Source organism: Notothenia rossii, assembly GCF_949606895.1.
Source record: "Notothenia rossii genome assembly, chromosome: 2".
Classification (NCBI taxonomy): domain Eukaryota; kingdom Metazoa; phylum Chordata; class Actinopteri; order Perciformes; family Nototheniidae; genus Notothenia; species Notothenia rossii.
Window position 1 is genome coordinate 46075040 of NC_136904.1, and position 22053 is coordinate 46097092.

General features: G+C 39.4%; 1 protein-coding gene across 1 annotated transcript in view; it reads right to left on the minus strand.

Annotated features, from left to right (window-relative positions):
- Positions 1 to 21568, minus strand: part of hdgfl3 (HDGF like 3) — a 25923-nt gene extending 4355 nt beyond the window's left edge. The window contains exons 1-6 of the mRNA XM_079664456.1: positions 21281 to 21568; positions 20650 to 20726; positions 19840 to 19978; positions 19436 to 19588; positions 3791 to 3925; positions 1878 to 2012 (exon numbers count right to left, since the gene is read on the minus strand). Of these exons, the coding sequence (XP_079520582.1) occupies positions 1992 to 2012; positions 3791 to 3925; positions 19436 to 19588; positions 19840 to 19978; positions 20650 to 20726; positions 21281 to 21364 (609 nt within the window). The 5' untranslated portion in view covers positions 21365 to 21568 and the 3' untranslated portion in view covers positions 1878 to 1991. The remainder of the gene's footprint in view (positions 1 to 1877; positions 2013 to 3790; positions 3926 to 19435; positions 19589 to 19839; positions 19979 to 20649; positions 20727 to 21280) is intronic.
- Positions 21569 to 22053: the final 485 nt, after the last annotated feature.

A 22053-nucleotide genomic window follows, 5' to 3' on the forward strand; every position in this document is an offset into this window, starting at 1 on the left:
ATATGAAGCATGATTACTGGTGGATGGCTATCTACACTGTGAGATCTTACAGTTCTGGGAGGAACACGGCCATGGTTTCATCTGGCCTTATGTGACATGTTGTATAACCATTGTATTACATCCTGTCACATACAGAGTGAATGCACTGATACTGTATTTCCATTGTGACTATTCCATTGTTTCACTAACTACTTTAAGTGACCTGTGATAAGTCTTATGAAGCATGATTACCTCTCTGCCACTGACATGACTTCTGTTCTGGGTCAGTGCTTGGCCAATTTGGTTCATATTTGCTTCAACTTTTGGACAAGTTATGACATTTTTTTCTTTCAACTGACCATAGGCCTGTTGTAGCCTGGTAATGACGTCCTCGATTACGCTTGAATAATAATAACCATGTCAGACTGCATTAGAGCTGTGCTCATATTACTGCTATATTTCTGAACACAAGCCAGCTGCTGGCATTAGGAAAACCCTATCGGACTGTCTCACCAGTAACGTCCCCTTATGTCCCCATAAGTGTTATTTTTAGTTTTATTTGACAATGTTTGGCAACATAGAGGATTGTATAATGTGAAGTTTCTCTTGTATGTCAAACTCAAGGCCCGGGGGCCAAATCCGGCCCGTGGTGGATTTAATTTCGGCCCGCAGGATAATTTCTAATTACTATTAGATCTGGCCCGCCGGTATATTGCACGCACACCTTCACTCAACCCTGAGGGTTTCCTCAGCTCAGAGCCTGAGCCCAAACATTGATGAACTTGCACCCAAGATGAGATGCCAAGTATCTGGCTTGAACTAGCATCACAGAGCAGCACACTGAGTTTACATGAATGTTTCCTTCTGCACTTTTTCTCTCACGACAAGAGGGCAGGTTTGTTTTTTCTTTGAGGGAAATTTTCAAAAAGAATGTAATCATAAGAAATGACTGAGGAAAAGCTACAGATAGAGCCATAAGAAATGAATGCAACTGATTATTGAATGTTTAATGTTGTTTTTATTGGCAATAATTGAAGCTTTGTTAGTTCCAGGTTTAATATGTGCAATAAGTTAATTTCAATAAGTTTTGCAATAAACATTGAACCAGTCCGGCCCTCCACTAGTACCCATTTTTTTATTTTGGCCCACTGTGTATTTGAGTTTGACACCCCATAATGTTAGCCTAGCCATTGAAGCTATCTGACAATTTAATAACGCAATTTAGAGCCAATAACCCAACTTAACAACTTTCTACTGTCGCCATGAGCTGCCCCAGACTCCAACCTATGCAGCTCTTGGATCTTGCCGAGCAAATAGTTGCTGCTTAAGTTGAACCAATTTTTCGGTCCGAGGACAACGAAAACTGTTTTGCAATTGGTCACTGGATCCGACCCAGCCCTGGCTCACTGGAAAAGGGGAAACTATTGTATTATATATCTCAATCGACTTTTCCAGTGAAGCAACAGATTTAGGTTAACTATTGCTGTTATTAAAAAGGGGAAAGGAAGCCAACCACCCAACAATGACTTCCACGGTTAGATACTGTAAGGGGCATACCCACAATTTCAAACATTGATATTCTGATTGGGCTACAAATTCTGAGCCTGGTAGAGAAAAGGCTCTATATCTGCTGCCTATAAAACACAAAATAGTTAAAGTCATGTACTTATGCCACTTTAAATATAAAATGTTCCACATGTTGTTAACAATATCTTATAATGAAATAGTTGCTGGATAAAAGTGATTAAAATTCCTAATCAGTGTATTTCCGAGAGGTGAGAAAGGCTTTGCTTTGATTCCTGACACAGCTCTTAGCATGAAGCCCAGTTATTCCCAGGCATCCTTAGGATGACTGACACCAGTGGCAGTGTTTATGGATGTTTCATACAATCACTTACAGGAGGGTCAGCCGGGAGGTGGAGGTGACCATGGCACACAGTAGATGGTGCTGATAAAAAATCAGGTTGTAGATTCACGTACAAAGAATGGTTTCTCCTTCAGGCTTTCTTCCCTTAAGGTTCTTCTAGGAGCAGCTGGTTCAGGGAGATTAGAATTAAGAAACACAGTAAGGAGGACAAACAACAGAAGCATTTCAAATACTACGAAATATTAATAAAAACATAAAAAAGGTATCTGTAGATAATTGTTTTTAGGATAAAGCACAGTAGTAACTAAACTTGTAGATCAATAGTAACAAATTGTTATGTTCTTAATAAATCATCACTTAATGTTGATATGGGGGGAAAACAGGTGTTTCAGACATTCAGTCACAGGTGCAGTCATTTCAAGTTCGGAATAAAAATCACTTCTGATCAGAATATGTGATTGCCACTCAAAAACAGTTGAAGCGAGGGATTATAGAAGATCCTTTCAGTATTCATCTTGATTAGGACTCATGCCTTGCTTGACCTAGGGTTTGTCTTGGTCTGTGAAGCATAGCACAAATGAGCGAGCATTATTGCTAATATTATTTTTACCTTTGTAGATTTTTCAGGTATCTTTACTTTACTTTTACTCCTTACATTTTAAACACAAATATCTGTACTTAATTATACTTCTTACATTTTCAAAACAGGCTTTTTACTTTTGTTTTAATGCATGTGAGGTAAATTACGAATTATTTTTATTTTGCATCATTGCGGGCCTTCCCCGAGATCAAGACTGATTTAAAACTAAATGGATGTGACAAGTAGAGAAGACGAGCCATGGTGTGCAGATCATGCCCGACAGACGAAAACAACGTAAAAGACGTATGACGAAACAGCTTGCCAGAGACGGGAGAAAGGTCTAACGGTATAATGTCCAAGAGTAACGCTAGTACAGTCAGCGACAGAACTGAAAATGAAGATGACATCGACAAAGGCGATTCATCAGACCACCAGTAAGACATCCCGTATCCATGGCCTTACTTAAGGGAGAGGTTTGAAGTTGTGGGCGCAAAAAATGCACTATAATCATTTTAGTTTGATTTGTTTAGGCCTATATTAAGGCAAAGGAACCCATCTACAATGTTGGCGACAGCAAATACAGGTACTTTGTTTTTGTTGTTCACACTGAATACATTCAGAATGGCAGTAATACAAGTTGAAATTAAGCTCCTTTTCAATTATATTAATATTATATTAATATGATGTAAGGTTCAGTTAGTTTGCACAAAATGCCAGTTTAAAAGTTACTTTTTACTGCGAGTACATTTCAGAGACTGTACTTTTGTACTTTTAGCAAAGTTTTTTTTTACACAAGTATCTTTACTTCTACTTAAGTGAAGAGAGTGTGTACTTTTGTACTTTTACTCGAGTAAAAAGTTGAATCAGTACTTCTACCAAAGTCTTTTTTTACACAAGTATCTATACTTCTACTTAAATGGACTCGATCTTGACCTGATGTTGTCCTGTCATGTGTTTCACATGTAAACCAGCGGTACCCAACAGGCCGATCGCAACTGGCCTATTGGGTTCCCCCGATGTAAACAGTATCTGGTAACTATTAGTGTAGTGCAGTAAACATTCCAATAAATGTTCCAAAATGTAAGGAAGCAGGAGTATAAAGTAGCATTAAATGGGAATACTCAAGTAAAGTACAAGTATGACGAAATAGTACTTAAGTACAGTACTTGAGTAAATCAACTTAGTTAATTCCACCACTGCCCTATATTCTAGATCTGTAGTATTACATTTGCTGCTTCAACCCTAAATCAATCAGGGCTAAATTATTTAGGATTAGAATTTGAAATGCGGCTTTGACAGTGCGCAGTGTTGAGTAAGCCATGATGAATGATTAGTGTGCTAAATATATAAGCTGTTGATCTCACCTTACTGTCGGTGGTGTTCTGAATGATGTCGTTGTCGGGGTCTCCTCCCTCTGAGCCGCTCTTCTGGTCCTCATCTTTCCCGTCCTTCTCCAGGTCGTCCTGTCCTGATGAGATCCGCGACAGCTTGGGGGATTTCTGCCACAGACACATAGTAAATACAGTCAATTACAATAAATACGTTTCATATAAAGTGACATATTTCACTTTTTTATGAGCAAAAAACCTTGAAAATACAGATTAGAATTTATATTAAAGTCATAAAGCCAAATGCATCACAAGCTCAATTTTAAAATATAATAATTGTACCATTGGTCAGTGTGTACACACTGTAAAAAAATGGCTGTGAAATCCACAGTTATTTACAGTGTTTGTGCACAGTAAATTACTGTATACCATTTTAGAGTATAATACCGTGTTTCGAACCAAAAATTACAGCAACTCTGGAGTTACTGTAGAAATAGCAGTAGTAACGTCCCAACTGTATAAAATCACAGTAAACAACAATGTACTGTAGAATCTACAGTACATTGTTGTTTACTGTAACCAACAATGTACTAGAAGATCACAGTAACCAACAATGTACTGTAGATGATCACAGTAACCAACAATGTACTGTAGAAGATCACAGTAACCAACAATGTACTGTAGATGATCACAGTATCCAACAATGTACTATAGATGATCACAGTAACCAACAATGTATTGTAGATATTCACAGTAACCTACGATGTACTGTAGAAGATCACAGTAAACAAAAAAGAAAGAGTGTGTGTGATTAAAATAGCCCAATTGCTTTTACAATAAATAAACATTGAATGTGTTTAATTGAATAGTAAAGGGGTTTAACGTTAGTGGCAGGTTGTGTGTGATAGAGAATAAATAAGACAGCCCAATATTTAAAATCTTTTAAATTCTTTTTCCCCGCATATTTAGCATATTTCGCAACTTTCCGCATATTTCGCAACTTCCCGCAATTTCACCGCATAAAATCACATAAAAACCCCGCATGTTTAATCGCATAATCGAGGATTTTAGCCCGCATAATCAAGGAATTTAGCCCGCATAATCAAGGATTTTTGCCCGCGTTTTTCTGGAGGGTCTACCCTATGTCTTTGCAAACTGGAAGAACTACAAATGTGGTGCTGATTTATACAAAGAATGTGTCTTGGCATTGCACCTTAATTAAAAACGCGACACAGAGGAATAAAAATAGACAAAAGTAAGGTAATAATCATCATTTGTATTATTATTGTGGCGGCTCGAAGATAGACGAGAATAGCCGATTGCAGCTGGGGGAGGTCTCAAAAAGCTTGCCTGAAGTCGGACAGCTCGGAGTCGACTTGACTCGGTTTGCAATGGCAGGATTTGCGTTGCCGTTCTTTGTTGCAGATGAACAATTATTATATCACTACAAATGAATGACTCAAGTCTGTGTTCATTTTAAAACAAATCAATACAAGGGGGGTTGAATCCTACATGTAAAAGACAGAACGACTTATTACTTTGCAAAAACTACTTCCGTCAGTGTTCTTGACCAGTTTGCATTTATAAGGAATGCACAAATGTGTTTAATCATTAATGTCTGATATTTACTAAGTAAAGACATTTGTTCCTGCTCAAGATTAGATTCAACTTTATTGTTATTGCACAGATTACAGGTACTGAGACAACGAAATGCAGTTTATCTTCTAAACAGGAGTGCAAAAAGCAGTAAAGTGAAAAGTAAGGTAGACAATCTACAGAATAACATTTAGAATGAATTGAATGATGAATAAACAGTGAGGGGTATGAACAACAGGACACAGGAGTGGTTTAAATAAACAGGGTTTTTTATTTACCCAAAAGTCCACAGAAAACATCATAAACCAATCATTTCTAATAACTAGGCCTATAAAGAGGTCAACAGAAAATGCTTCAAAGAACCATGGCATCAACTTAACACTTAGGTGTTAACTCAACAAACGGACCTGCTACAATGAAAAACCAAGGAACCTATATAGTGGCTTGGCTAAACCAAGTTGAAACCAAGGGATAATTAATAGTAACAGAAAACACAAAGGACACTGACAAAACCCAAGTCCCCCTTTGACATGAAAGCAGGTGGTTTGTCCCAATCTGTCCCAATTGGCAACTTGCAGTATTTATGAGTCCTCAGCGCTAGGCCACGCCCTTTGCTGAACCAGGAAGTAAACTCCCCCAGTGGACATGGTAACTCAAGAGACAAAGAAAGTAATTAATACAAATAATTTTGTCAGTTAATTTATGTAACCCTTGCTAAAGTTTGACAGTCCGACGTCAGGCCGCTTAGTGAAAAAGCAAGTTAAGCCAACTGTACTCGGCAAGCTTATCAAAATGTCTTACACATGTAAGGTTTGTAAGTTCAGGACAGGGTCCATTCCTGCATGCATTTGGTTGTTTGTATTCAAAGTGTTTTCAAATATTGTGTATTATCTAAGAATAGTGATAATGTATTTGCCAAACAGTGCCTTTTGTTGTGTCTCGTCAAATGTGTTGGTTATGTTTATGTATTATGTCTGTAATTTCGCGTTTAGTAAGGTTTTCATGTTTATTCACATCATGACAGGTCTGTCTATTTATGTCATTCATCTCTAGTTAAGTCCCTGTGTTTCATGTCGCGTCTCGTTTTCCATTTCCTGTTTCATTTTCTACTTACCTCTTGTCTCTCATTTCAGGCCCTGTTACTTCCTCCCTTTTTGTGTTTTCCCGCCATCGTCAGTGTCTGCACCACCCCTGATTGCTTCCACCTGTTCCCACTCACCTCATGTTTAAATAGTCCTGTCTCCCCCCTGTCCTGTGTCAGTTCATGTTTGTTCCAACATGTGGTCGTGCCAGGCCTCAGCAAAGAGAGGATTGTTTCCAGTCTTGTCAGGTTTTGTTGTTTTGTTAGTTTAAGTTTATTTTAGAGGGATTTTCTGTTCAATGGCATTAAAAAGAAAATGTTTGTTAAATTCAAGACTGTCTCTGGGTTGTGACACCTTTTCAACTAAAGCACGTCTCTAAAATGGCTTGGCAGAAGAAATGGCTTCATATTCTTTGTGTTTTGTTATCGACACTGTTTTAAAAATGCAATCTCCATGTTTTTGGATATTAATATTGATTTTTTTATGGATGAAAATATTTATCATTTAGCACAAGAAAATACATGGTCTTGATACTGTTCAAAAATTAAGAACACATTGTTAAAATGTATTGTTTGCTGTCTCCCTGCAGTTATTGGTGAGCTTTAACATTTTGTCAAGAATTTCTGGTAATCTGTCAATTACCAGCATGACATGAAGTATACTATAATAAAAATGTTTACAGTTACGATACTGATACTGTAACTTAAAATTATAGCATTAATTTAGTCTTTCTATTTTACAATTGAAACACTATTACCGTAAACAAAAATACAGTACTTTTTAAATGGCAGTGTTTTATTTTAAAGTTAAAATACTATTAGCTTAAACAAAAATACAATGCTTTGAAATTACTGTTTTATTCTACAGCTATAACACTACTGCTGTAACAAAAAATAAAGTAATTAAATATTACTGTTTCATTATACAGTTAAAACACTATTACCGTAAACACAAATACAGTACTTGGAAGTTACTGTGTTTCATTTTACACTGTTACTGTAAATAAAAACTTGTAAATATTGTGATTTCCTTTACAGTATTTAACTGGCAGCAATTGACAAGTTACTTACTGTAATTCATTTTACAGTAAGTAACTGGCAACACTTGACACGTTACTTACTGTAATTCATTTTACAATATTTAACTGGCAGCAATTGACAAGTTACTTACTGTAAAATGAATTACAGTATTTAACTCGCAGCAATTGTAAAATGAATTACAGTAAGTAACTTGTCAAGTGTTGCCAGTTAAATACTGTAAAATGAATTACAGTAAGTAACTTGTCAATTGCTGCCAGTTAAATACTGTAAAAATGAATTACAGTAAATAACTTGTCAATTGCTGCCAGTTAAATACTGTGAATTTCACGGTACGTTTCTTACAGTGCACTGTATGCCATACAGTTTGTGTGCAATGTATAACATTTAGCCAAAAGCAAGTAGTTATTTCCCATAGCCTTTTCAAAGTATCACTCCCCAAATACTGCAACCATGCCCTAAACTGTACAGGGTTATAGGAGTGTTTTATCCCTTTTCCATTCAAATGAGTTCTGTTCTAGTGGTGTGTTGAGGCCAGGTTAGGTTGCAGTTGGAATGAACCAGTTTGACATAGTTTGTTTGGTGTGTGTGTGTGTGTGTGTGTGTGTGTGTGTGTGTGTGTGTGTGTGTGTGTGTGTGTGTGTGTGTGTGTGTGTGTGTGTGTGTGTGTGTGTGTGTGTGTGTGTGTGTTGAACACAACCAAATGAATGCCCCCTCTTGCATCCCCATACACCAACACAAAATCTTTTCTCAGCTGAGGAGATTCTAGATGGTGAATGTAATGTAAATGTCTTAAATATGATTTAGAAGGTCTTAAAAATGATGGGATTTGAAAGGTACTTCTGTGTTGCGATCGCGTCTAAAATGTGTTTTGGGGGAAATGTCCAGGCTGCAAAGTAACCAGTACGGTAATAGCCTTTCAGTTCCCCCCAACAATTTCTATTGAAATAAATCAACATGGAACCAGTAATCACTGACTTTGTTTCCCCCGGCCCCTTATTGGAGAACACCCAGCTAGTAACCTAGCAACCAAGCTTCAGCTAGCGGCAGTCAGAAACTCATGTCTCTTCGAATCTACTTACAAATAAATATGGGGAAGTGTAAGTTCAACCGTATTTGGTTGGAAAACATCTAATTTAGTGCTTGGTTGAAACCAGTGGAGGGGAATGTGTTTGAAGCCCGCCACACACACACACACACACACACACACACACACACACACACACACACACACACACACACACACACACACACACACACACACACACACACACACACACACACACACACACACACACACACACACACACACACACAGTTAAGATGATGTGACAGGACACACACCGTGCCACATTCCTTCGGATCCACCATGTCTGCTGTGCCTAACGGGGCCCAGTTGCTAGGCAACAGTGGTTGCTAAGCAAGGATGCATGTGACTTTTTCAACCTGCTTCCATTTACAGCAGCAGCGGCTCTCACATTGATACAAAAACACAGTGTGGCCTCGCTCTGCAGCACCACAAACCTCACGCTTTTATTTCTTTATGTATCCAATACAAAAAGGTCAAACACAGAGAACGGCTTCAAGACAGTACGATCACCAGGGAGAGGCTGTCAACAAACATCTCTGGCTGAATGAAATGTAGATAAACGCAGAGAAGAGAAGCTATACATTATTATAAAACGGACAAGTCAAATCAAGCAATCTGATTGGTTCTTAGCCGTGATATACTAAGCGTATACCATGGGTAGAATTATAAGTTACTTTTCACAACAAGTCAGTATCCCTCCGCGTCTGAGAAAAACAGTATACCGTTGGTCTGAAAAGCAAACTGCTTTTCATACTGGAACAAGAAAGCAGCGGAGAAGTAACGGGGCAGAAGCTGGGCAGAAGCCCTCCTTTTTGACGCAGCGGTCCAGACATAGACATCAAACGGCAAAACATATTCAGTGTGCAGTTCCTTTGGCATTAGGGCAGGGATATCTAGATACTTTTGAAGGTTTAACATAATGAATTGTGCTACTTTTAAAGCAAGCAACGATGTTTTCAAATCTGTAATCAAAGAGGTCCGCAAAAACGCTATCGACCAATCAGATTGCTTGATTTGACTTGTCAGTTTTATAAATATATTTAAATTTCTTCCGTTACGAAACAAACTTACAAAGCATAAAATGGAAACATTTAAGATTAACTTCGACCTCCGGGGGGGTCTTACTATAGTATGTAGGAGTGGATTGAGCAGTTCCTATCTCCAGAAAAAAAAGCACCTAAACTACGACATGCAGAGCTACGTGAAGAGCAGGTAGACCAACTGGAAAAGTAGCACCATTCAAAAGCTTTCTGATGCGGTTCTTGAAACAAAGCAGAGAAATTATGACCGTTAGTGGCCACAGGTGCGAAAGCTCTCTCCAGAGCTACTGGAAGCCCAATCTCGGGGACCGGAGAAAGTGGAGCAATATTCTCGCCACGCCAAGCAACAGCCTCGAACAACCTCAACCTATACACGTGACCACGTAAGCCATGCTACTGATGCTGGACAGGTTTTCAGTGGCTGCACAATAAACAGCAACATACACATTAATGTAAATAAACAGCCAAATAATGGATCAACGCTCTCTGTCTAATATGTTCGCTTGCTGTTAGTGTTGTTGCATAGCAACCACCTTGCACTATGTTTTCTGCAGAAGGCAAAGGAGGGACTATTTTATTTTGAACATCATTATTTACTAATAAAAACTATTTAAATTAGAGTGTGTATTTTTCTTTCATATTGCCACACTTGGTAACCGTTTTATAAAAGCAATAGCTCACTTCAGGCCGTGATATATGCTCATTATATCACAGCTAAGGGGGTTGTTGAACCACGCACCTTAGCTGTGATATAATGAGCATATACCACGGCCTGTCGTGAGCTATTGCTTAAGTATACACCAGGAAAACAAAAGGAATCAGCAAGGTTACTTTATTCTGTCAATGAACAGCTAAGTATCATAATGACATTGTATGTCCCTTTGGAAATATGCATCTGATAGACAGTAGTCTATTTTTGGGATTTTCATGATCTAGTTAGGTGCTTTTTAAGTCCTGTGGGGGGTCACAAAATGGTTAATATATTGATTTCAAACCATGCCAGTGGACTGACAATGTCAGCATAAATTATTTTTGAAAGTGTAATACATGAGAATCAGTTGATTGTGACTATTAATGATCTGGACATGCAGAAGAGGCTAAAATGATCACAACACATTGTCAACATTCATTTTCCATGTCTCTCTCCTTTTCATAACCTGCAGCCTCTCTTCCATCTTCTTTAGTCTCTCTGTCTTCTTCCTGTTCATTACTGTCTCTGTCCTCTACTCTTTCTCTTTGTTCAATCTCTCCCTCATTGTTCACCTTTTGCTCCTCCTCACTTATCGCTCCTGCCAGTGAATTAAAAGCAATTCAGCAATTTAGTTAATTTCACTTGTTTGTTTGGTTCTCAAACAAAGATAACAAAGATGTAAGCAAACTGTGTTTTAAACAATTGTATGTTATTATGACATCATAACTGCAATAGATGTATGTTGTTTTACAATTATGCCTATTGTCTATATTGTAAATGAAGACTAAGTTATAGATATATAGATATATATATAGATAGATGGGGTTATTAAGCCTACATTCTTTTGTGTGACTGTACCTGCAGTTCCTCCCTGACTTCCATCACTTTCTCTCTCTCTCTCTCTCTCTCTCTCTCTCTCTCTCTCTCTCTCTCTCTCTGCCTGTCCTGTCTCTTCCTTACCAAAGCTGAGCTTCGACTGACGTAGTCTTTTCATTATATCTGAGTTAGTGTAAAAAGAAAACAATACAATGTTATATCTTCAAAGTTTTACTCAAATTGAAATGAAAGAAAAGCATTACGTTTGTTAAAAGGTAACCCTTCTGACATTGGATGAATGTAATTAACTGTAGCTCTCTAGCTAGTTTATTCACGCAATTTAAACCAAAGTATAGCCTATAGCTGCGATATAAGTTAGTGTGCAGTTTGTCGGATGTCCACTGACTAACGTAGAGCGTTCACACAGGATCTGCTGGTCATATGATGTCCTGATGAACAGAAACACAAGCAGCCCGCTGGACTCAGATCTCTAGATACCTCGTCATCACTCCTCCGCTGGACTCAGATCTCTAGATACCTTGTCATCACTCCTCCGCTGGACTCAGATCTCTAGATACCTTGTCACTCCTTTGCTGCTCCGATACAAGTCCGGGCAGCGGTGATTTGTTGTGTCACTACCTGATCTGCAGCCCTGCCCGATCTGTACTGCGCATGTGCGAGATGGTCCGCCATATTGGACAACTCCGGACGGCAACCCAAGTAGGACACTTGACACAGTGGCTTTTGGCAAAGCTCAAAAAGAAAACTCGAGAGAGACGAGTTATTGTTATTACAACGTGACTTCACTATTATTTAACAACTCTTTTTATTGGGTTCTTTTATTTGGGGTTAAGTACATTGTCAGAATAAGTGAGAAATGGATTGAACTTCTGTTAGACAGCTATATGCCATACATGTTTGCATACATTCACAGTAAATATGTATTCAGTATGATAGCTGTCTAACAGAAGTTAAATCAATATCTCACTTATTCTGACAATGTACTTAACCCCAAATAAAAGAACACAATAAAAAGAGTTGTTCAATAATAGTGAAGTCACGTTGTAATAAAAGCCACTGTGTCAAGTGTCCTACTTGGGTTGCCGTATGTAGTTGTCAAATATGGCGGACCATCTCGCACATGCGCACTGCAGATAGGGTAGGGCTGCAGATCGGGTAATGACATGTTGATATACATGTCGTCTTCTTCTGTTTGCTTTAATCGAGGCTACGTAGTTATGCAGCGCCCCCATCATCAGTAAATGGAAGTACTACAAAGAACCCCGTTTAGTGCAATTATTTCACAAGTTTTGTTATATACACAGCTCGAAAAGAATTGACCTCAATGGTGGATACGGCCATGAGTAGAGGAGAAAGCTGAGCTCACTGCACTCTTATTGTTGATAAGTCCCATTCAAAAACAGGAGCAAATATTGCATTAGCTGAAATCCTTCTCAGAGGCAGACTAATCTACATTTGATGCTAACAGAATGCAGTGCATGTTCATGGTGATAAGGGAACATGTCACGTAGTGCAAAGATGAGGATGTGTTTGTAATCCTGCATTCAAGTGTGGTTATAAGGAACAGACACGTTTCAGAGGTGTTTAGTTTTCACTCAAGTTTAATGAGTGAGACCTTTAGAGGTGCCAGTGTGAACCTGTGTGTACAAGATCACACTATAACATTTAGTCAAAAGCAAGTAGTCATTTTTCATAGTCACTACTCTATTCCCCCTGGGCCTCATTTATAAACGGTGCGTACGCTCAAAAGATGGCGTACGCCAGTTTCTAAGCAATGTGTGCGATTTATAAAAAAAAAAACTTCACGAGAAAATGTGTGCTCCTCCACGCAAACTCTAACCCATGCATACGCGGTATGCACAAAAACGGGAGAGATGAGAAACTGCGACACAGTTGGCAGTCGGAAGAATGGAGAGAAATATGTGGAAATAATACCATAAATAAAATGTTACCTCTCGTTTATCATATATGAAGAATTCATTTTCAAACATTGATTAAAGCCAATCTTAAAATGATTAAACAAACGCCTGTTTGCGACTCCTCAGTGCACACAAAAACATAACTGGGAGAAATAAATAAATACGGATATGTTATTTAAAACCACCTCGAATATGTTGTGTTAATGTTATGACATGTATTCTCATAAATGATGCGGTAAGCAGGAGGACAGAATTACGTCTAAACTGACGCCGTTTTGCTTTTCTATAGGTCGTATAGATACGAACATGGTTTTATATATTATCATGTTTAACCGTGTTTTATGCGGTTTGCTAAGACGCTCATAAAACACAGGAGGTATGGAAACTAAGAACACCATATAACACATTAGTTTTATTTCCTTTGAGTGGTGGATATAGAGTTGCTGCGGGGGGGTTGAGATGCACAGGCTGCAGTGGAGACGCTGCAAACAGCTGATCGACAGCTGGAACACAAACGACCAAATACAAAAATAAACATGAATTGACTCCACTGCACAGGGATCCCCCGATACTTTCTTACAGTTTCTCATCATGGGGGGGTCTCCTGTCCTCGACACAAACACACTGACACACTGCCTGAGGAAGGTTATTTGTATTTTTGTCATTAACTTTTTGTTCGGACCACTTATTTATTTATTTTGGTGACGATCCGATCTCTATGCTGCTACTCTGGTTCAAACTGTATCCACCAAACAATATGATTTATCTCGACCTCCCCAAAATAACCAAATTCTGACACGGTGAGAGATGTATTTTTTAGCTGTTCTGTCGCCATTTCCTGCGATCTTCTTCCTGCAGTCAGTCAAAATGAATATTAATACGGGGCGTTTCTTTGACTATTTATAGGCAAATATGGGCGTTACGCAAAAGCTGCACTGCATTTCGAGTTGATTGTGATTTATAAATGGAAACCGGCGTAGGATGTGCCGCATGCAAGTCCTGTCCGTGCGTATTTATTTACTTTGTCCTACGTAAGTCCCACGTGAATCCTATGCAAGGCTTTATAAATGAGGCCCCAGAGCCCTTATGGAGCCAGGTTGTGACATCACCGTTTAAGTCGCTGCAACTCCCGTGTGAATATCCTCCCAGTAACAATGATGACAGAAGACGTTGGAGCTGTACTCATGTTGCTAATAAACGACATCTCCAACTGCATACTCTTCTCCAGAGTGACGTGGATTTTAGTATGCAGCTATGATGCAGCAGCATTTGCCAACTTTCTAATCTCATCATGAACTGTTGCTGCTCCCCCAGCCGCTGAATTTCAACGGTTCTTGGAGACAGCTTGGCACATTTTTGATGACCTGGTTGAACTGATTGAGGTCCGAGAGCCAGGGCCGCTGCAGTGGATCAGGCATCTGCACTGAACCAGCACCAGAACCGCCTCATTGGAAAAGTGGTTGATTGAGACATTAAGAGGAGCCAGGATCAACCTGTAAAGTATCTGAGGGTATATCTTTCCAAAATGACCTCTATTGGTAGCGTTCTTGCCAAATCCCAAATAAGTAAACATGAGATCAAAGCTTCATTCTATATTCATACAATGTAACCTCTTAACTGATTATAGAGAGGCGAAGTTAAGCCCATCTACTTCCGGTCCATGGGACCTTATTTCGGAAAAATAATGTATTGAAGTCAATGGAGAGAGAAAACTTATCTTTCGATCCCGTTTGAATTGTGCCATGAATTACACATATGATGTTTGTCAATCTTAAAAAATCATTTCCATGTCAAAAAAGTCACAGTTTGTCGTAAAACTGTTGAAATATAAGACTATGAAAAATACGCAGCTAGAAAGACTACAAATCTCACAATTATTTTCCTCCATTAAGAAATAGCTAAGATCAGCGCCATATAGATAGAATCTATCTACTGTATATGGCGCTGGCTAAGATAAGATAACTTTAACAAGATGCCTGTGTGCTTAGTACCAGGTCGTTCTTTCGCTTCCCGTCTGATGAAAGGACCAGGAGTGGCTTGATCAAGTTTCAGGATTCGTACGGGTGCTTGAAATCCATGAAAATGCTTGAAATTTGACGTGGCGTTTTCAAGGTTGGGAAAGTGCTTGAATTTTGGGAATGGTGCTTGAAATTGAGATAAAGTGCTTGAAAATGTAAATGCTTTACTTTTACAATACATTTCTGTCTGACTGAATAGTTCGATTTTTAGATTAAAAGAAAACAATTGGTTCGCTTTTACATAAAACAGCTCTGCTCAGGCCTTCCCGCGCTATGCGCTACAAGTGTTTGTGTTACGTGTGACCTGGGCATTCTGATGAGAGTGATAGATGACAGTGTGCCAGGATGTTGCAGTTTCAACAAGTGTTGGCTAGCAGAAGACAAATGCAAGCCATGGCTAAGACGAGGGTCAAGCCCACGAGTAGCCTCCTGCAAAGTTTGCAACAAATAACGATGGGAGAGTCTGCGCTGACGAGCCACATGAAAGGTACGCCGTAGTAGAGCATTTTAGATTAGGCTAACGTTGCATGTTACGTTTATTTAAGCTAACGTTAGTGAGCTGAATAGCGAACTCGATTGAGGGATAATAATAATTGCAGGGGACAATAATTTCAGAGGAGCGTACCTATGTTATGTGGGTTACAGTCGCCATCGTGTGGTGTTCAGAGGATGAAGCACTCACTTGTAATTCAACCCAGTCTCGCGGCATTTCGTGTTATAGTCACGAAATATAATCTATTGATTCGACACAGAGCGATTTTGAAAGCAATGTATTTCTACTGGTAGTGTGTTTCATGCCTAAACCAGACTTGCTCTATCGAAATCAGTCACATTGACCAGAAGACACATTTTGTTTGTATTACTGGTCTGGGGGAAGCTCGCGAGTGTGTTTGTGTATTTTTGCGTTTGTGTACCGGGGAAACACTCACAAGAAACACCGGCTGTTGTTATGCTTGCTGTGATGTTACATTAGTCCGTTCTCTGCTTGTAATTATGCCGTTACAAGCTTCAAAGTTGTATTTATCATCTGAATTTACCGAAACAAGTTTAATATTCTGAAAGCCAATACTTTGTTTATTTGAAAACAGATGAAAACAAACTGTCTTTTATATAAAATTGAAGTATTATACAAGTAAAACTACATTTTGCTTTAATCCCATGTAATTGTAGAATGAACACAGTCTTCCTTTGAAGATGTATTTTTCAGGTGTCTTGAGTAGTCAAAATGACCTACAAATCATTGTACACATTTGTAAATATTATTTTCCACTTGTTACCATTGTGAGTCTATTTTTATGCAGCTCTGCGTGATTTTGTGGCTACAATTCAGGCTAATACGCTACCAGAGGTGGAATAAGTACTCAGATATTGTACTTGAGTAAAAGTACAAGTACTCAGATCTTGTACTTGAGTAAAAGTAATAGTACCAGAGTGTAGGAATGCTCTGTTACAGTAAAAGTCCTGCATTCAAAATGTTCCTCAAGTGAAAGTAGAAAAGTATTTGCATCAAAATATAGTGAAAGTAGCGACAGTAAAAGTAGTCATTGTGCAGATTGGTCCATTTCAGAATAATATATATGATATGTTTTATAATGATTGATCATGAAAGTGTTCTCAAAGCTGGTAAAGGTGCAGCTAGTTTGAATGACTTTGTATACTGCAGGGTAGCTTGTGGATTTACTCCAGGTGGAACTACAGTCTGATTTAACACTTGATTATATTTCACATCATTCATCCAGATCTGTAAAGTAACTAAAGGTATTAAATACATATAGTGGAGGGAAAGTACACCATTAACCTCTGACTTATGTTTACTGCCAACCTAAAAGTACCTCAAAAATAGTAATCAATAATGTATTGAAAAGTTATTTGGCTGATTGTTTTATATTGGCTCAGCCAGGTTATATGGGATGCCCAGTCTACGTACAGATCACTAATTTTGAAATATTAAATGTAGCTTTCTTTTCTTTAATTTTTCCTCCTCGTGTAGAAGGCTGTCACGAAACACACATTTGGTTGTTTATAGCATAAAGAACATCTAATTTAATGTGAGGTAGGGAAATAATCATTTGAGTATGTGTATATAAATATGTAATTTACAACAGCTGTAAGATGCTTGAAAAGCTGGAAAATGCACCTTGAAAATGCTTGAAAAGTGCTTGAATTTGACTTTGGAAAAGGTGTAAAAACCCTGAAGTAAGCTACCTAGCTAGTAGCTAGCGCGTTAGTTAGCATTACAGCCATGTCATTTTTATTAGCCTTAATATGAAGTAACATTAAGTAACCCAAAATGTTAAACAGTAAGAGTAGTAGTCATATTTCGTGAACCCTTTGAAGAGTACTGTCACCGGTGTGATCATTCTATAATACACCATTTAAAGAGCCTGTGACAGCCTCCCTACAACTGTTGTGCAATGAAATATTGGGCTACTAGTCATCTCGAACCGTCATCTTAAAAAAGAAGGTGCGATACCGTTCCGATAAATATCAATAATTTCGAACATCGCAGGGAAATTCCTTCGACTCATTTTGAGGTTTTGGGGGAAGCCGGAAGAGACGTCAATGTGGGAACGCTTCACTGTGCGGCGAGAGAGCCAAACACGGACAAAGTGTGTTGGCATGCGTAGAAATGGTGAATTACTGAGTTTAGGCACGTTAATAACGTTTTAATGAAGTTGACTAGAGTATATTGATATTTGTCAGTGCTTTCATGTCAATTCGGTGAACATAAACATAAATGATCGTGGTGAAGATGATGATTAAATTAGGATTAAAAATCAGTAGTGAGAGCTGCTGAATTTCCTCCCGTCGGATGTGATATAAAAACAAATCGATTATTTTTGTAGTTGTAAACTCAAGTGGATTAAACTACATTTATTAGTGCTTTCATGTCAATTCGGCGAACATATGATACATTAAATTATTGTGAGGATTATGATTAAAAATCGTTTGTTTGAGCCGGTCTGCATCTCCAGATGAAAAAACAAACTGATGCTTTTTGTAGTTGTAGTATACCAACATGGATTAAACGTGTGTTTTTTTTACCACAATGTTGGGGAAATTAATGGATAAAATGCACGGATTATGATTATTATTATTATTATTATTATTCCCACTCCGATCGGGACACTAGGTCCACCGTTTCCCCGCAGCGAGGCTCCCCCCGTTGACAGTGTACGTGGGCTGGGCTGGGTGCAGTGGCGGACTGGCCATCGGGACGAATCCCGATGGGCCGGTACCGAAGTGGGCCGGTCGGATAAGTCACTAGCACATCCCCCACTCCCCCCGTTGACAATTTACTAGCGGTACCGAAGTGGGCTGGTCGAGAGTCCCGGGCTGATTTTTATTCCCAGCCCACCACTGCCTACATGACCGTATTATCGCCCATATTGACGCACCTAATTCCTAAACTTCTAAAAGATATAACATAAACCGATCCTTCCGCCTCATATGAGCTCTCAGACACATTCAAAATTAAACTGTCATCGCTGTCATCGCTTGCTGCTGTGTGCGCCATCATGCGTTTACATGCAGATGCTGGGATCCTGAACGGTGCAGCTGGAGCGCTTGGCCCGCAATGACGTCACACATAATTTGGCGGGATTTGAAGAATCCCCAAGAAGATCCAGAATATGGTCAACATTGAAGGGCAGATTAATGGTTATCAAAGTACAAATATCCAAAATCAGTTCAGTAACGGTTTCAAGGGGACAATATTTACTCAAATTGATGGGTTTGGGTGATGGGGGAAACTTGTGTCACAGGCTCTTTAAGCCTGGCGGAGAAATGCTAACGCTAGCATCGGCGATCGCCGATCTTTTCTACTTCATGCTATCTGCACAAATGGTTGACATTAAACATTAAAAAGACCGGGCAGTTCAAAGAGAATCAAAGGAAGGCAGGCAGGCAGCTTTGCATGACATTCTTCTGGACGTGTTTCAATGGTGATAGTAAGGGTAATCAATCGTTTTGTTGACAAGACAGTAGTGACGGCCATCTTGGTGACGTGTGTTGTTCTGCTAGACCGGAGTTGTAGTTCATTGAGCGTTTCACACAAACAAATGTGTTACTTCACAGTTTTACGACACATTTTTTTTTTTTACTTGCAAAATTATCTTTTAAATTGACAAACATCATATGTGTAATTCGTGGCACAATGCAAACGGCATCGAAAGATAATCTTTCTCTCTCCATTGACTTCAATACATATTTTTTCCGAAATAAGGTGCCATGGAGCTCCCCCGGAAGGGGAGGGACTTCGCCACTCTATATCACTTGTGATCTAGTCTCATTAGTGCATTATCCAGTGCTGCTGTTAAACTGAGTCGTCCTCTCTCGTGTGTGCGTGCGTTCACTGCTGCAGCAGAGTACCTTAAAGGTGGCAGTCTTTTTCCGTTTGGATCCGGTCTTGTCCCCCTTCAACTTGTCTTTGTCATCTTCCCCCTCCAAAGAGTCGCCCTCATCACCCTCACTGCTGCCGTCAGCCACGTTCCCACCCTCTTCTGAACACTGTTGTTGGATAGCCTGTGGACAAAGGAGGCACAACATTTATTTTGGAATGCTCAAAGCAGATCGGGCCAGTTCCAGTTACTGACACTTGATGATAGGGTTAAAGTGGCGATAGATGAATTCATATTTTAACTGAAATGCTATTAGCTTTTTTCCCTTTCATTTGTGTCTTGTGACACTTTTGCCAAGGCAACACTGCCCCCCCCCCCCCCCTGTTCTCTCCCACTGTCTTCTCTCTGGCCCCATGACACAGTGGGCTGAGTGACCTGGTATCCTGTGAACTTTACTCCGGGGTTGTTCTCGATCTCCCACAGGCCCTCGTTGAAGCCTTTCCTCTTGTTGGACTTTCCAAATTTGTCTTTATACTCCTTGTAGGGCAGAAGGTCCTTCGGGCCCAAGAATGCACTATAAGGGGGGGGGGGGGGGGAGAAATTTAGCACCACTACTATTACTTAAACTGTCATGAACATCACCATATGTTTCAGGAGTTACATCTGGCAAAACGTTCCAAATGAAAATATATGAAGGAAGGAAGACAGGACGGAAGGAAGGAAATAAGGAAGGACGGTATGAAGGAAGGAATGAAGGAAGGAGGGGAGGGAGGAAGGAATAAGGGAAGGGAGAAAGAACATTTGAAATGTCTGCTTGTACAGAGCTGGATATATCAAATGTGTCTGTATGTACTGTACTAGATACTTCATCATGCAGTAAATATGCTTGTTTACTGACTATTATACCTCGGCTGATTTGTTTTCAATTAAAAAAGAGTAAGAAGTTATTATCTGGGTCACATGATAACATGTAAGGGTATATTCTTGTAATCACATGAACAAAGTCAAATAGTTAGGTCACATGCTGACAACGCAGCAATATCATGGGTATGACTTTGTAAGAGACACTACTTTCTTCCAACATCAGACCTTCATCACCAATCTCTAGCTTAATCTATTACAGTCTCATATGGTGCAACACTATGACCACTCTACAATGATGAGGAGTATGGCATGTAGCCTTGAATGTACTAAAGATCAGAGGATTTCTGAACAGAAATTAGAAAAGTGTAGAAAGGGGCCTACGTTTCATGGGTCCCAAAGAAGAAGATGGGGTATTTGTTGGCGGGCGGTTTGACCGCTCCTTCTGGAAGCTCATCAATCTGAGGGACAGGGAGAGACACTGTTACTGAACATCTCCTCACCTTATAATTATCTGCAGTATAGGCTACTGGTGAAAATTAGTATTTTGTTGAAAGCGGTTACACATGGAACCTGTACCATGACGTGCGCCTTTACATTGTTTGGCCATACTTTATTAGATGTCTTTAGTTTAGCCTAGGCTAGTATATTAATGGATGTATTGCAATTGAAACGTAGTGTTGAACAGAGGAGCCACGGGTTACCTGAGGTCAACTACGGGCTCATTCCATGTGAAACATGTGAAACATGATATGTAAAACACGTGTTGAACATGAGCCATTTCGTAAAGCAGGAGCTGAACGGAGCAGGAAAATGCCCAATAAATGTTAGGTTTTATCATCATTCAAATGTTTAAGTCCACCTCGCGGAGGACACAGCTTTTTTTAACAGAAACAAACACGCATATGTTGCTGTGGAGTCACCGCAGCATCCCTCCTTTACCCCCGCGAAGCGGCGGCTGTGAGTGTGAACGGACCCCGCCTCCCTGCGCTCGCAGCCCGGCCTCAGCACTCACCCTCGCCGGCCAGTGCGGGTACCCCTTCATCTTCGCGAAAACCAGTTCTCCTGCCTTGTATTCCCGCGGCCGTGGTCGAGCCATGTCGCCGGATAGAAACAGGTCCAAGGTGGATCTATAAACCTCTGCAGTTCTCCCCGGGGCCCTCAACGCAGGGATAAATTATCGGCCATCAGTGTTTTTATATGAAGACTGCAGTTTACACCGAAATAAATAATAAAAAAACGCGGAAAACGGGGCCTGTAAGAGGGCTATCCTCTTACGCACAAATTCAGGTGTAAGCGTCATCGAGAATGGTCTACGCTGGAGTAGGTCATCGAAACAAAAGTAATTGCTGTCTTTTATTTAACTCCTATTAACTCAAAGATGCTGTCTTCAACTGTATTTTTTAAACCAAAGAATAAAAAGATGAACAAGTGCGGACTCTGCTGGAAAACCTTTTTTATTATTTAAGAAAATATACGTAGCCTATAGGCCTACTATATTTATCACATCATCAGTGGTGTAAGCACATTTACTGAAGTAGGCTACTTCTTTTAATTTTGAGATACCTGTATTTAACTTGACTATTTCAATGTTTTGCTTGTACTTCTACCCCACTATAATCCAAATGTAAATAGTGTAGGCCTACTTGTACTCCACTACATTTATTTAATACCTTTAGTTACTTTACTGATCTCGATGAATGATGTGAAATATAATCAAGTCTTAAATCAGACTTTAGTTCCACCTGGAGTAAATTCACAAGCTACCCTGCAGTATAAAAAGTCATT